This window comes from Bos mutus, chromosome 26 (genome assembly GCF_027580195.1).
Source record: "Bos mutus isolate GX-2022 chromosome 26, NWIPB_WYAK_1.1, whole genome shotgun sequence".
NCBI lineage: Eukaryota > Metazoa > Chordata > Mammalia > Artiodactyla > Bovidae > Bos > Bos mutus.
This window is the reverse complement of record NC_091642.1, coordinates 34,061,933-34,077,220: the sequence shown is the minus strand read 5'-3', so window position 1 is coordinate 34,077,220 and position 15,288 is coordinate 34,061,933. Positions and strand designations below refer to the sequence as shown.

Here is a 15,288-nt window from a genome sequence, read left to right as displayed (position 1 = left end):
CCAACTCTCTGATCAGCCTGTAACCCATATTTTGCTTGTAACCTGTATGGCAGAGCTAAACATTTTTATTTGTGCTTGTATTTGACTTCTTCCTTTCCTTTCTAATGTCTTGACCAGATCTTAATGTTGTCTTCTATTTCTTTTTTAACTCTTCCTTATCTTGATTGTCCATCTCCTCATTCCAGAATGTATCTCCCCCAGTCATCCCCTTTCCCCGCTGGTTCAAACTTGCCTGAGCCACCACCACAAAGCTGTTATTAGCAAAACTTGGCCTCTCCCCACTGGGGTCCACCTCCAGTTATTCACAGAAATGGAGAGCCTCATGTAACTCACAATCTCCGTTTGTATTCTGTGTCTGAGTTGGTATCTTCATATAGACCCTCTGAATGCTGGAAGAATTCACAGTGAGACCCTAACAGATGGTCTCCCTACCGTGTCCCATGCTCAGATTCTCCTTGCCACCTGTTCACACCCTGAAAGGGCATCATCCCCTCGGACTGACAGACAGACTGAGGATTGACAAACCAAATTCATTCTCAGTCTGCTGACTTCCTGACTTAAACTGTCCCTGGAGAGGGGGGTCATAAGCTTAAGTGCTTACAGGAACAGGTCTGGAATAGCAATTGGGCATGTGCGGAGCCAGGCTGTGTCCACGCCTTGTATCAGCGGTGAAGATGATGACGAATGGAAACGGGGGCCCGGAATTCTCAGCTGAGTTGGAAGGGTGCCATGAGGCTCAGCTGCTTCAAGGCCATGACTGGCCAAGTGTTGACAGGCCCTCGGTTTTCAGGAGAAACTAGAAAACCGGATTTTATAAAGAATCTAGAATATGGTAGAAAGGAATCCAATTTATATAATACATAGAATGCTTCTTTGTGTGAAACACGGAATTTAGTGAAGTATTTATATTCCTTTATTCAAGCTTTAAAGGAACCTGAAGAGATGAAAAGATGAGACTCAGGTTATCTGATACCTAAAGTCACACAACTAGTAAGAGTGAAGTGGGAATTTGGGCCTGGATGCTGCCCCTATTTTATTTAAAAAGTCTCTCTTCAACACGCTGCTGAATAACCAACAAATCACAGAAGAAATCAAAAAAGAAATAAAAATTTGCATAGAAACACAACAACCCAAAACCTGTGGGACACTGTAAAAGCAGTCCTAAGGGGAAAGTTCATAGCAATACAGGCATACCTCAATAAACAAGAAAAAAGTCAAATAAATAACCTAACTCTACACCTAAAGCAACTAGAAAAGGAAGAAATGAAGAACCCCAGGGTTAGTAGAAGGAAAGAAATCTTAAAAGTTAGGGCAGAAATAAATGCAAAAGAAACAAAAGAGACCATAGCAAAAATCAACAAAGCCAAAAGCTGGTTCTTTGAGAGGATAAATAAAATTGACAAACCATTAGCCAGACTCATCAAGAAACAAAGGGAGAAAAATCAAATCAATAAAATTAGAAATGAAAAGGGAGAGATCACAACAGACAACACATAAATACAAAGGATCATAAGAGACTACTATCAACAATTATATGCCAATAAAATGGACAACGTGGAAGAAATGGACAAATTCTTAGAAAAGTACAACTTTCCCAAACTGGACCAGGAAGAAATAGAAAATCTTAACAGACCCATCACAAGCATGGAAATTGAAACTGTAATCAGAAATCTTCCAGCAAACAAAAGCCCAGGTCCAGACGGCTTCACAGCTGAATTCTACCAAAAATTTAGAGAAGAGCTAACACCTATCCTACTCAAACTCTTCCAGAAAATTGCAGAGGATGGTAAACTTCCAAACTCATTCTATGAGGCCACCATCACCCTAATACCAAAACCTGACAAAGATGCCACAAAAAAAGAAAACTACAGGCCAATATCACTGATGAACATAGATGCAAAAATCCTTAACAAAATTCTAGCAATCAGAATCAACAACACATTAAAAAGATCATACACCATGATCAAGTGGGCTTTATCCTAGGGATGCAAGGATTCTTCAATATCCAAAATCAGTCAATGTAATACACCACATTAACAAATTGAAAAGTAAAAACCATATGATTATCTCAATAGATGCAGAGAAAGCCTTTGACAAAATTCAACATCCATTTATGATAAAAACTCTCCAGAAAGCAGGAATAGAAGGAACATACCTCAACATAATAAAAGCTATATATGACAAACCCACAGCAAACATTATCCTCAATGGTGAAAAATTGAAAGCATTTCCTCTAAAGTCAGGAACAAGACAAGGGTGCCCACTCTCACCATTACTATTCAACATAGTTCTGGAAGTTTTGACCACAGCAATCAGAGCAGAAAAAGAAATAAAAGGAATCCAAATCGAAAAAGAAGAAGTAAAACTCTCACTATTTGCAGATGACATGATCCTCTACATAGAAAACCCTAAAGACTCCACTAGAAAATTATTAGAACTAATCAATGAATATAGTAAAGTTGCAGGATATAAAATCAACACACAGAAATCTCTTGCACTCCTATACACTAATAATGAGAAAATAGAAAGAGAAATTAAGGAAACAATTCCATTCACCATTGCAACAAAAAGAATAAAATAATTAGGAATATATCTACCTAAAGAAACTAAAGACCTATATAGAGAAAACTATAAAACACTGGTGAAAGAAATCAAAGAGGACACTAATAGATGGAGAAATATACCATGTTCATGGATCAGAAGAATCAACATAGTGAAAATGAGTATACTACTCAAAGCAATTTATAGATTCAATGCAATCCCTATCAAGCTACCAACGGTATTCTTCACAGAGCTAGAACAAATAATTTCACAGTTTATATAGAAATACAAAAGACCTCGAATAGCCCAAGCAATCTTAAGAAAGAAAAATGAAACTGGAAGAATCAACCTGCCTGACTTCAGGCTCTACTACAAAGCCACAGTCATCAAGACAGTATGGTACTGGCACAAAGACAGAAATATAGATCAATGGAACAAAATAGAAAGCCCAGAGATAAATCCACGCACATATGGACACCTCATCTTTGACAAAGGAGGCAAGAATATACAATGGATTAAAGACAATCTCTTTAACAAGTGGTGCTGGGAAATCTGGTCAACCACTTGTAAAAGAATGAAACTAGAACACTTTCTAACACCATACACAAAAATAAACTCAAAATGGATTAAAGATCTAAACGTAAGACCAGAAACTATAAAATCAGATCCTCTATGACCCACCTCCCAGAATATTGGAAATAAAAGCAAAAATAAACAAATGGGACCTAATTAACCTTAAAAGCTTCTGCACATCAAAGGAAACTATTAGCAAGGTGAAAAGGTAGCCTTCAGAATGGGAGAAAATAATAGCAAATGAAGCAACTGACAAACAACTAATCTCAAAAATATACAAGCAACTCCTACAGCTCAATTCCAGAAAAATAAATGACCCAATCAAAAAGTGGGCCAAAGAACTAAATAGACATTTCTCCAAAGAAGACATTCATATGGCTAACAAACACATGAAAAGATGCTCAACATCACTCATTATCAGAGAAATGCAAATCAAAACCACAATGAGGTACCATTTCACGCCAGTCAGAATGGCTGCGATCCAAAAGTCTACAAGCAAAAAATGCTGAAGAGGGTGTGGAGAAAAGGGAAAACTCTTACACTGTTTGTGGGAATGCAAACTAGTACAGCCAGTATGGAGAACAGTGTGGAGATTCCTTAAAAAACTGGAACTAGATCTGCCTTATGATCCAGCAATCCCACTGCTGGGCATACACACTGAGGAAACCAGAATTGAAAGAGACACGTGTACCCCAATGTTCATCACAGCACTGTTTATAATAGCCAGGACATGGAAGCAACCTAGATGTCCATCAGCAGATGAATGAATAAGAAAGCTGTGGTACATATACACAATGGAGTATTACTCAGCCATTAAAAAGAGTACATTTGAATCAGTTCTAATGAGGTGGATGAAACTGGAGCCTATTATACAGAGTGAAGTAAGCCAGAAAGAAAAACACCAATACAGTATACTAACACATATATATGGAATTTAGAAAGATGGTAACAATAACCCTGTGTACGAGACAGCAAAAGAGACACTGATATATAGAACAGTCTTTTGGACTCTGTGGGAGAGGGAGAGGGTGGGATGATTTGGGAGAATGGCATTGAAACATGTATAATATCATATATGAAACGAGTCGCCAGTCCAGGTGTGATGCACAATACTGGATGCTTGGGGCTGGTGCACTGGGACGACCCAGAGGGATGGTACGGGGAGGGAGGTGGAAGGGGGGTTCAGGATGGGGAACACATGTATACCTGTGGTGGATTCATTTTGACTTAGGGCAAAACCAATACAATATTGTAAATTTAAAAAATAAATTTTAATTTAATTAAAAAAATAAAATAAAAAGTCTCTCTTTTATGTCTCCTGTTGGGCTACAAATTATACTAAGGTGGAAAAGGTCATTTCACAGCATGTTTGTAAGCTATAGGTTTTATCACCTATAGGCATTTAGAAACATTTGCTTCTTCAAGAAGCTGCAGCACCATTATGTCTGGTGATGGTTAAGAGTTGCCTTTAATGTTGTTTTCTTTCTTGGCCTGTTGCACTTGTGTACTCTGTCGCTCAGTCATGTACGACTCTTTGCGACCTCATGGACTGTAGCCCACTAGGCTCCTCTGTCCACGGGATTTCCCAGGCAAGAATACGGGAGCGGGTTGCCATTTCCTACTCCAGGGGATCTTCCTGACCCAGAGATCAAACCCACATCTCCTGCACTGGCAGGCGAATTCTTTACTACTGAGCCGCCTGGGAAGTCCATTGCACTTGTATAACTGTTTTAAAGGCTAAGTTTGAGGGCTTGTCTTTGACTTTTTTAAAATGCAGTACTTCTGGGAGCCATAACATATTAGGCTTTATCAGTCATTCTTACAACAGTCTGGATAAGTTTACCCATTCATTTTTTAAAAATTTCATAGGGAATAAGACATGAAAATTTAGGTGCTGGCAGAAGGGAGATTGATAAGATAAACCTAGAGTTGGGTCCCAGACAGTTGGCAAAGGAGGTTCCTGGATACCTGGGGCTGGGGAGAGAGAGTGAGAAGCAAGAGATGCCGAAGGAAGTGCGGGATCAGTTCTTCCACAGGTTGTGCAGGGTCTCCATACAGACAGGGGGTCTCCAGTATACATCCCGTTGCACCCCTTCGCAGCTTAGAGGATCAGAGAGAAAAGAAAGTGGGGGAAAGAAAATGAGGCAGGACAGGGAGAGAAGCATAGGAGGATAAAGATGGGGAAGTATCTTACGGAGGAATGAGAGATTTGCAGGAAACTGAGGGATAAGAAAGAGGAAATAGTGAGAGGGGCACAAATCCAGGTTGGATATTACATCATATACCTGATTAGTAACTGAAAGTGCTTAAATAAGGCCATATATGACATTTTAAGAGAAAACATCCTTCCAGCAGGACAATGGAGAGTTTCGGGGCAGGTGGTTAGTGCCCGTCAGAGACCCAGGCCTGGAGGAAGGAAGACACGCCTGAGGCTACATTGTCCCGCCCCTCCCCCCATCTGGCCCCTGCATCCTGCCTTCCCCTTGGTCTGGGCAGCCTTCCGGACAGATTTACTTTACCTCGTCCTCAAGGAGCTCTTTGGGTTTGGGTGGGACTTGAGGTTTATGCAATGAAGTGTTGGCCGGCAGAGAGGTGGCCAGTCTCGCCTTTGCAGAAGGCCAGTTGGGTTTACTGGGAAGAGTTTTGCTGAAGGGTGGAGACTGCCTCTGGCTTGATCGGTTGTCTTGAGAGGAACAACAAGAACAACAAAACATAAGATGAAAGGGTTCTGGATCATTTCCTGGGCAGAAGCCACCGAGTTCTAGAAAGTATAAAACTACCAGCATCCATGTAGCCAACATGCTATTGACTGGGGCATTCCTTTAAAAAGTATGACAGGCAAAAATGTCAACAACCCATTGACCTACATTATAAAAACCAGAAGAGGATCCTCCCAGGGAGCCATGAGAGCCACAGACCCAGGAGAGCTGACAGTCCAAGCATGTGGCTAAATAGAGTAGATGGTGACCTTGGCAGTATCGGGGGCTAAGGGGAGCAGTAATCTTCAATGGATTCACTTTGCTCCCTAAAGCCTTAAGGGCAATGATTCTCAATCCTGCTTACACATAGGAACCACCTGTGAAAGTGAAAGTGTTAATTACTCAGTCATGTCTGACCCTTTGTGACCCCATGGACTGTAGCCCGCCAGGCTCCTCCATCCATAGGATTTTTCCAGACAAGAATACTGGAGTGGGTTACCATTTCCTTCTCCAGGGGATCTTCCTGACCCAGGAATCCAACCTGGGTCTCCCGCATTGCAGGCAGACTCTTTACCATATGAGCTACAAGGGAAGCCCCTAGGAACCACCTAGGAGCTTTAAAAAAAAATGCCAAGGCCCCACCCCAAACGCAGTTTAAAACTTCTGGGGAGGGACCTTTCATTATAGGTTTTAAAAGTTCCCCAGGTTATTCTAAGGTATATGCAGGGTTGCAACTACTCATCTGGTAAAACTACACACTCCTCCCCTCAGTGGTGTCCTTGAATGGGGGAGATGTTGTGAATCCCCTGGTCCAGGGCCATCCTCAGCAACTGTTGTGAAGGAGTCCAGTCTCTGAAGTCGAGGGCCCTGGGTTCAGTCCCCTGCTCTCCACCCACCAGCTGCGCTCCTTTGGGCCTCTTCTTCATTATGTAACCTCTCTGGGACTCACATTCCTCATTTTAAAAATGAAGATGCTTAACTATCCACTTCAGAGAGTTATTGTATGGATTAGGAAGAAAACAGCAAAGGCAGGAGGAACATCGTGCCTGACAAAGACAACGCCTAATAAACAGAACTAACCTTACCTGCGTCATGTGATGGAGGGCTTAGGCAACAGGGGTCTACCCAGTTGATCTGTGAGCACAGATTCTGACTGATCCATTGAGGAAAATCTTAGCATGGGAATAACCTGGGGGGCTCCCCATCCTGGAACAGCACAGGTGCCTACACTGGCTCCCTGCTTCCTCTGGCCCTGGCTCAAGGCAGCAGTCCCTGCCTCTGCCTGTCCTGCTCTGCTCTTGTCCTGGGGCCTGTTCCAGCTCTCAGCCCACGCTTCTGCATCGCTGAAGTTGTGTGGTTAACTTCACACTGGTGCCTCCCGGGAGCCTCTTTCTGGTGGTGTAGCTGTGTTAAGGCACCAAGGCATCTACTCTGCTGTGCCTGTGACAGTTTTTATAGCTTTATTGGCAGTTCCTGGTGTTTACTGAGATTTCTTAACATAAGATTTAAGCCCAGCAGAAGTAGCAAAGCACAGAAAACAGGCTCTGAAGAGTATGACCTGGAATGAGCTGCTTGTGTGTGCGCATGCTCAGTCATGTCCAACTCTTTACAACCCCACGGACTGACTGTAGCCTGCCAGGCTCCTCTGTCCATGAGATTCTCCAGGCAAGAACACCGGAGTGGGTTGCCATTTCCTCCTCCAGGGGATCGTCCCACCCCAGGGATCGAACTTATCTCTTGTGTCTTGTGCATTGGCAGGCAGATTCTTTACCACTAATGCCACCTGGGAAGCCCGTATGAGCTGCTTAATCTACCCCTCTCCCCACTCCCAGCTAGAATGGTCGTCTCCTGGTCTGTAAAACGGGCCTGATGCAGCTCCTTCCTTCCTGAGGTTGTTGCGATGAGTGAAGGAGGTCACAAATTGGGTGGTGGAGGGTGGAGCAGAGTGATCAAGAGCTAGGACTTTGGAGGCTGAGTTGCCCAGCTTGCATGCCAGTTCTGCCACTTATAAAACCTTGGCCCAGTGAATTCCCTCTTCCTAGCATCTCTTTTTTCCTTTGTGATCGTCAAGAAGGTGAAAGTAAAGCGCTAAGTTGTAAGCTGTAAAAAGTCTGGGAGTGCATCTCTTGCTAGCTGCTGAGCATAGCTCTGGCACATAGCAGGTGCTCAGTAAGTGAATCGTTGCACAAAGCAAGGGACAGTACCTGGCACCCACGAGGAGGCGGTTAACTACAAGGACCCCTTTACTCCCAGGGCTGCCAGGGTGATCACCACAGACACAAGCCCTTCCTAGCCTTTGTTGAACTTTAGTCACTTGTTAGAATGGAACACAGACTTCTTGGAGGGGCATTAACAGCTACACTCAGGCCTGGAGACCACACCTAAGACTTGTCCATTTAATTCAAGAGCCTCATTCTCGGCCTAGAGCTCTTTACCACTCCCCCCGCCCCACAGTTTAGAGTCTAGACTCAGAGTGTCTGTGCAGCTTGCCGATGTGGGGGCGGGGTGAGAGAGGAAGGAGGGGCCTCAGCAAACACTGAGATCCTCGAAGCTCTCCTTGTTCTGTACAGTCATCTCAAGAGAAATGTCAGAACCTTGAGTGTAGGAAGCTGGAGAAGAAGCAGCGACTAACCTCAGGATTGATTTCTCTGGGGACTACAGGAAATGAGGTGGGGTGGGGTTGGGAGCCACATCGGGGTGTGGTTGCTTTATCTTTTGCCTGTTTTCAACATTCCCAATTTGCAAAGGTTACCCCCTCCTTCCCCAAAGGGCAAGCTTTCCAGCAGGGGGCTCCAGTACCTGTGAGTGACCAGATGACCCACTTGGAGGTGGTGAGAGTCAGAGCTACCCCACCACCCTGCAACCTTGGCCCGCCCCGCTCCCTGCTGCCCTGAAGGCCGAGCGCCCAAGGTCCGGCAGGGACTCACCTACATACTCGCCCCTGGTGAAGGGCAGGGCCGGGTGAACTGTCCGTGTCTCCTGCTCCGCAGGTGGCGGCTCATAGCTGTCGTCCCCGGCCTCCTCAGCTGGCAGCACGTACATCTCTGAGTCCGAGTGCTCATCTGGGTTTTCATAATCGCTGTCCTGCAAGTGCAGACACCATGCTCAGGGCCGCATACACTCTTAGGGGGCCAGAGCTGCTCCCTCAGCAGAGGGGCGAGAAAGCAAGGCTGGGAGGGGTTGGCTAAGCAGGGTTAGGCAGCTGTTAGTGGCAATGCTGGGGTTGAAGCCAGGCCTTTTTGTTTCCAAAATGTATCACCTGGACAGTATCCTGGGGAAACGTGTGGGCATCTAACCCCAAGGGTGGGTGAACTCTGTGTGTCTGCAAAGAACAGCCAGAGGTAAAATATATCTCGAGAAGACAGAAAAAGGACCCAATAAAATAAAATAGCCAAATAGGTTTTATTAACCATAATGTTGATGGTTGAGGAAAATGTAAGTTTATTAAGAGAGGGTAAGAGGAAGCTCAGGAACACAGACACCTTTGAGGAGATGAAGTTTGTTTGTTTTAAACAGAGCTGGAAAGCTTCAGGGATGAGGACTTCAAACTGACTTAGTCCATTCTCTTTCTTTCTTTCTTTTTTGAAATCTTGAGGCACTTATGCCAACTAAGACTTTTATTATTATTATTTAAGTTTATTTTTTTGGCCACATCACATGGCGTGCAGGATCTTAGTTCCCGGACCCGGGATTGAACCTATGCCCCCTGCAGGGCAAGCTCAGAGTCTTAACCACTTGGACCACCAGAGAAGTCCCTCTTTTTTTTTTTTTTTAAAATATGCATTTTATTTCAGTCCCTCTTGAAAATACATTGACCCAGTCCCAAGTTCACACAGTTCACAAGGAGGAAGGTCTTCCCAGCGGCTCAGTTCCTCTCCCCTCGGGCAAACAGACCTACTAGCTTCTTGTGCATTTCGTGCGATTTTTTTTTTCTGTATGCAGTGCTTCTGCTAAGTCACTTCAGTCATGTCCGGCTCTGTGCGACCCCGTAGACGGCAGCCCACCAAGCTCCCCGGTCCCTGGGATTCTCCAGGCAAGAACACTGGAGTGGGTTGCTGTTTCTTTCTCCAGTGCATGAAAGTGAAAAGTGAAAGTGAAGTCGCTCAGTCGTATCCGACTCTTAGCGACCCCATGGACTGCAGCCCACCAGGCTCCTTCGTCCATGGGATTCTCCAGGCAAGAGTACTGGAGTGGGGTATACTCGTGCGCAGGAAATCTTTGATTCAGGACTTAAGAGGTCCTCTGACCTCTGTGCCCACTGCTCCCACACACCGCCTGACACAATGCTTCATCCAAACACGATTTTCCACTGAATCCATGATGCACCTGCCTTTTGGCCTGACAATTGTGTAACATTAAAGTGGATGTTGGGTTTCCTCCAGAGCTGAATCCTCAGGGCCCGTGACGGGGCCAGCCCATAATAGGCGCCCAGGACGTTGGGAACAGGCAGAGGAGTCAATGAGTGAGCACTGCGCTTTCCTCCTCAGCTGGAAGGGAGATGGAGGAGAGAGGGAGGGTGAAGGGTGGGAGAAGGAAAGAGAAAGGAGGCTGAAGAGAGAGCATTTCCTGAGGTGGCTGGAGGTGCCTGGGAGAGAGACGAAAAGGAGAGAGCCCAGAGGAGGGTGCTTGTTCTTAACCCTGGCGTGGGGGAGACAGGAAGGGACACATGAGAAAATCACTGTAGGGAGATTTCCCAAAACCCTAGGTCAGAAACAGCAGATGGGAATATGAAAATAGGCCGAATAAAATAATAATAATAGTGATTATTATTATAACCAACATTTCTATGCACTGCATACCTCTCTGACCCCTCACCACAATCATAAGAGATAGTTTTTTTTTTTTAATCCCATTTTACAGTTGAGGAAACTGAGGCACAGAGGAGTTGAGTAATTTTGAATCTGCAATCTGTGATCTGGAGAAATCAGTGATGATTCCCAGGAAGGGGGCCTGGGAGACAGAGTAGGAGTGAAAGGGTGGGCTGGAGGGGAGGCTTAAGAGGGCAAGACCCTGGCTTTCCAAGCCAGGGACCCTCTTTCCAGGCCAAGGACCTGATCGCTGCTGTTGTGGCATTCCAGGGTGACGTCAGGATGAATACTGAGAAGCAGTTGCTTTAATAGACATTCAGAAAGTGAAAGAACCAGTGGGCAGCCAGACACACGTGCCTGAGCTGGGGATGGTGTGGGCATCCCACTTTGTTTCATTTTTTTCACGTAGCAGAGATGGGCTTCATGGACTTAATTACCTGGAGGCTGAGGATTGGTGTGCATCCTGGGGAGGGTTCTGGAGTCCTTGCCGCCCCTCCAGCAGAGCAGCCTGATTGAGAGGAGGTGGGCAGAGGTGGCACAGAGGGTATAGGAAGAGAGACCTCACGTCAGCTGTTCCTAGCAGCCGTCCTCCGACACTGGGCTGCCCACCAGATTGTGCCCCCCATGAAGACTGGACTGAGATGTAAATCTAGGACCCAGCACAGGACTGCTACAGGGTAGGTGCCCACCCAACGTAGCTGGAATGGATGAGTGCATTGATGCTGCCTGGGCTCTGAGGGGACTGAGGAGGAGGGAATGGCTGCTCAGAAGTCCTGAGCTGGCCCTTCATTTGGAAAGTCTCTTCTGTGGGAGATGTACCACGAGCCTCTCCTATTTAAGCACCATAGAAAGCATTGAATGCCTTCTCATCAAGAGAATTACAAGAGAATCTGTTCAAAGTTCTGAGAGTTTTAAAGAATCCTCCTCCCCCAAGTTATTCTAAATTATGACATAATTCATTTGTTAATTCATTAATTCATTCAGTACTTGAGGAAGTGCAACACTTTGGACAGTCTGATGGGAACTCTGAAGGAGGGACTGCATTATCAGACAAAAATCTTGTCAAATTGACCATTCCTTCATTCATTTAATCAGAATTTATTTACCTACTCTGAACCAGCTTGACTTTGAGCATAGTCCCCAGCCTCACAGAGCTTATATGTTAGCAGGAGAGACCAACAATAAACAAGTAGTGAATAATAAATAAATAATCAAGTGGATGAAATATCTATCCCTGGTGACAGCACTGAAGGGGGGTTCAGAGAAAGGTGGACAGGTCTGCATGGGTCGAATGTCATCAGATCTGGAGGCTTTATCAACAAGTCTGGATTTCATTCGGTGTACAAAGGGAATCCAATGAGGATTGTGAATGATTGTGAGTGAATGTTCAGTGAATCCGTGTTACAGCTGATGGGCTTCCCTGGTGACTCAGTAGGTTAAAAAAATCCACCGGCAAGGCAGGAGACCTGGGTTCGATACCTGGGTCTGGAAGATCCCCCTGAGAAAGAGATGGCAACCCACTCCAGTAATCTTGCCTGGGAAATCCCATGGACAGAGGAGCCTGCTGGGCTACAGTCCATGGGGTCGCACAGAGCCGGACGCAAGATAGAGACTGAACCACCGCCATAGCTGGTACTTCTGTTTTGGTTGTTTGACTTGGGGACATAAGTCATTCCCTCCTCTTCAGGCTGATTTTATTTTATGTTTTCTGAGTCCCCAGTGTGTGTTCTTTTCATCCAGCGAACGAGTTCAGTTTTCTTGGCTGCCTGGTGAATTGGTCCAGCTTCTTGAACTTTGCTTCAGATGTGACTTGGTGGTGTTGCCAGCAGGGGGCGCAGCTGCAGCGCTTCTGAGGGATCAGTGCCTCCCTCAGAAGTTCCTCCTACTGGGTGACCCAGAGAGAAGCCACCTCCTTCCTTCTTTGTAAAAATCTTTTCTCTGCAGTTGAAAAGGGAGGAACTCCGGTCTCCTAATACTCTGAATAAAATCCAGGTGGGTGTAAACAGTGTGAAGCTGGCCTCAGGCTGAGTTCTGGGCACTGGACAGGAGTCCTGGGTTTTCGTTCTACCGGGCCGCTGAGAAATTGAGACTGTCAGAGTCATTTTCATGTTCTTGGCCTCAGTTTCCATAGGGGATATGTGGTTGTATGGAGGCCCTCTGGGATCCCTTCCAGACATGAAGCTCACAGACTAGAGAAGACTAACTTTCTGCGGGAATATGATATATGAGGAATTGTCATTGTGCCCAGGAGTTTTTAAGATGTCTTGTCTCTTGAAGACTCAGCCCCAGAGAGCTCTGTGGGCTGCAGAGCCGTCTTGAAGGGGTTCACAGTTAATTCAGACACACCACTCCAATGTCGTCAAGGTCAGGGAGGGCCCTCTCAACCTGAAGCCCTCCGAGTCTGTTCACATCCTCTTGGTCATAGCAAGCCTCTTGGGTTTGAAAAACCTGGTTCTGAGATCTGGGTTTGAGACTTTTGGAACCGCAAGTACTTACCCTCTCCATGCCTTGGTTTCTTCACCTATAAAATGGGCAAGACTGATGTCCAAACTGTTTAACCACTAATACGGCTCAGGTACTGACCATGACCTTGAGGAGGGTCCCAGAGGCTCCCTGATGTGCCAGGCATTCATGCTTCAGTTGTTGGTTTGATTAGGGCTCCTGGCAGGGACCAAGCAGTGATGGGGCACTGGGGAATTCAGGGCAAAAGCATTTGCCAACTGATTGGGAAATATTCAAACGCTTAAACATCTTTTTTTGGTTCTGCATACCAGTAGAAAATGGGGATAAGAATGCCGACTCATAGGGCTGTGGTGAGGATTACATGAAGTGGTAGGTGTAAAGCTCCTAGCCCGGCACAATGTGGTATTGGCCCAAGTCAGCCTAGTGCTGTCTCGCCTATTCGTGGCCCTTCCAACCCAGCTATCTCCCCTCTGTGATGGGCAGCTGAACACCAGCATTTCATTCAGAAACAAGTCCTTATAAAGACCTCCCAGGGGCCATGGTGAAAATGGTACCCTTCTCGTCCCAGGAACAAATACTCACGAAGTCATCTGACCACTGCTCCTCTTCGTCAGCTGGGCTCTCTGAAATGGCATGTTGGAAGCAAAATGAACAATATAAATTTTTGCCGGCCAGCTCCACCCTGTCCACAAGCACCCTGCACCTGCCTGCCCTGCCCCTGAGCCACATGCTCCCATCTGCCAGGCCTGAGACAGTTATTACAGTCATCTCACACTCATTCCTTTTGAATCCTTTTCTAAAAAACCATCAATTTTTGAAGTATTAGTAAAAGTCCCACTAGGGCAGAGAAACGGTAACTCTGACCCTTAACAGTCTTTGTCAAGAGACATTTTTGGACCTTAGAATAGCAATCCATACTGTCCTGCTTCCTCACATTTTTTTTTAATCAATATGTGGATGGTGTAGTAGGAAGAGCCCTGGACAGGGAGTCAGAGAGACCTAAATTCTCATCCGGGCTCTAACTTCTCTGGACCTCCTCAATTTTTAGATCTATGATATAAAATTCAAGATCTCTAAAAGGGGATCACTTCCAAGATTCTCTCTGGCTCTAACACTGACTTTTTTATTAAAAAAAATTTTTCCCCGATGTGTTACTACATGCTGGGCAATATTATCAGAGCTTTGTATTCACTTCACTTTCTCAAAAACCTTATGAGGAAACTGAGGCCTAGAGAAGATGAAATCATTTGCTCAAGATCATGTAGTAAATGGTAAAGTCAGGAGTTGAGCCCTGCAGGTTGACTGACTTCCAAGTGCATGCTCTGAACCTCAGTGCCATGCTGCTCTTGCTGTCCTTGGGCTTCAGGCTGCAGCCACTGTCTTAGGCTCTACAGCAGGTGTAAAAATGGATGTGACAGGTCTTGTGTAGCTTATGATCTTGAAGAATGAAATAGGCCTGGATTATGACAGCCAAGGAGACTATTTGACCCCTTTTCTTCCAAAACACATTTGGAGTTTGAGAAGCTTAGCATCAATCCCATCACATAAACTGACCTTAGAGGCTAAATAAAATTCTCTCACTCTGACCCAAGTTCAGATGGTAGAGTGGCTTCAATGAGTGCACCATAGAGGATCACATCTTCCCTCCTACCCCACTGAGCAGCTGTGGCTAGAGGACTTGGTGGATGGTCCCTGAATCCCCCAGAACCTCAATAGAAACTTTTCCTGCCATTTCTGCCACAGGAGACCACTGACTCCAGCTCTAGGCCGTTCCACAGAGGCACAAGGAAAAAAATTACGGAGATGAAGTGAAAGCAGGAAGGAGGTCTTGTATCAGAACGACCACATTTTAAGAAATGACAGCAACAGCAACTCTCTCTTGAGAAAAACATGATAGACAAAAAGAAGGAGCTTCATTCTACAAGTGGATCAAACTTTGACATTAACAGAAAATAAGTCTTATGAAATTATTCTCTGGGCTGACATATACCAAATGACGGTGTATTCTGATCACTAAGTTGCCAAGAATCCTTAGAAGAATAGATGAACGAGTCTTCTTCCCAATATGCCAATATTGGCCCAATGGGGAGTAAGTTCTAATACCTTAAGTCTGAGGATAACTGAAGGTCAAAACATACAGCAGCAAGATGCTATTGTTTCAACTATTTAAAACAAAAACATTTATAAAATATTTTTATAAGACA

General features: G+C 45.2%; 1 protein-coding gene across 2 annotated transcripts in view; it reads right to left on the bottom strand.

Annotated features, from left to right (window-relative positions):
* The window catches only part of BLNK (B cell linker), an 86,611-nt gene that overhangs the window by 33,504 nt on the left and 37,819 nt on the right, over positions 1-15,288 (bottom strand). The window contains exons 4-7 of one of the 2 annotated variants that reach the window (XM_070363587.1): positions 13,667-13,707; positions 9,073-9,135; positions 8,741-8,897; positions 5,634-5,797 (exon numbers count right to left, since the gene is read on the bottom strand). In XM_070363587.1, coding sequence (XP_070219688.1) covers positions 5,634-5,797; positions 8,741-8,897; positions 9,073-9,135; positions 13,667-13,707 — 425 coding nt within the window. The remainder of the gene's footprint in view (positions 1-5,633; positions 5,798-8,740; positions 8,898-9,072; positions 9,136-13,666; positions 13,708-15,288) is intronic. The other variant, XM_070363588.1, reaches the window with a different exon arrangement.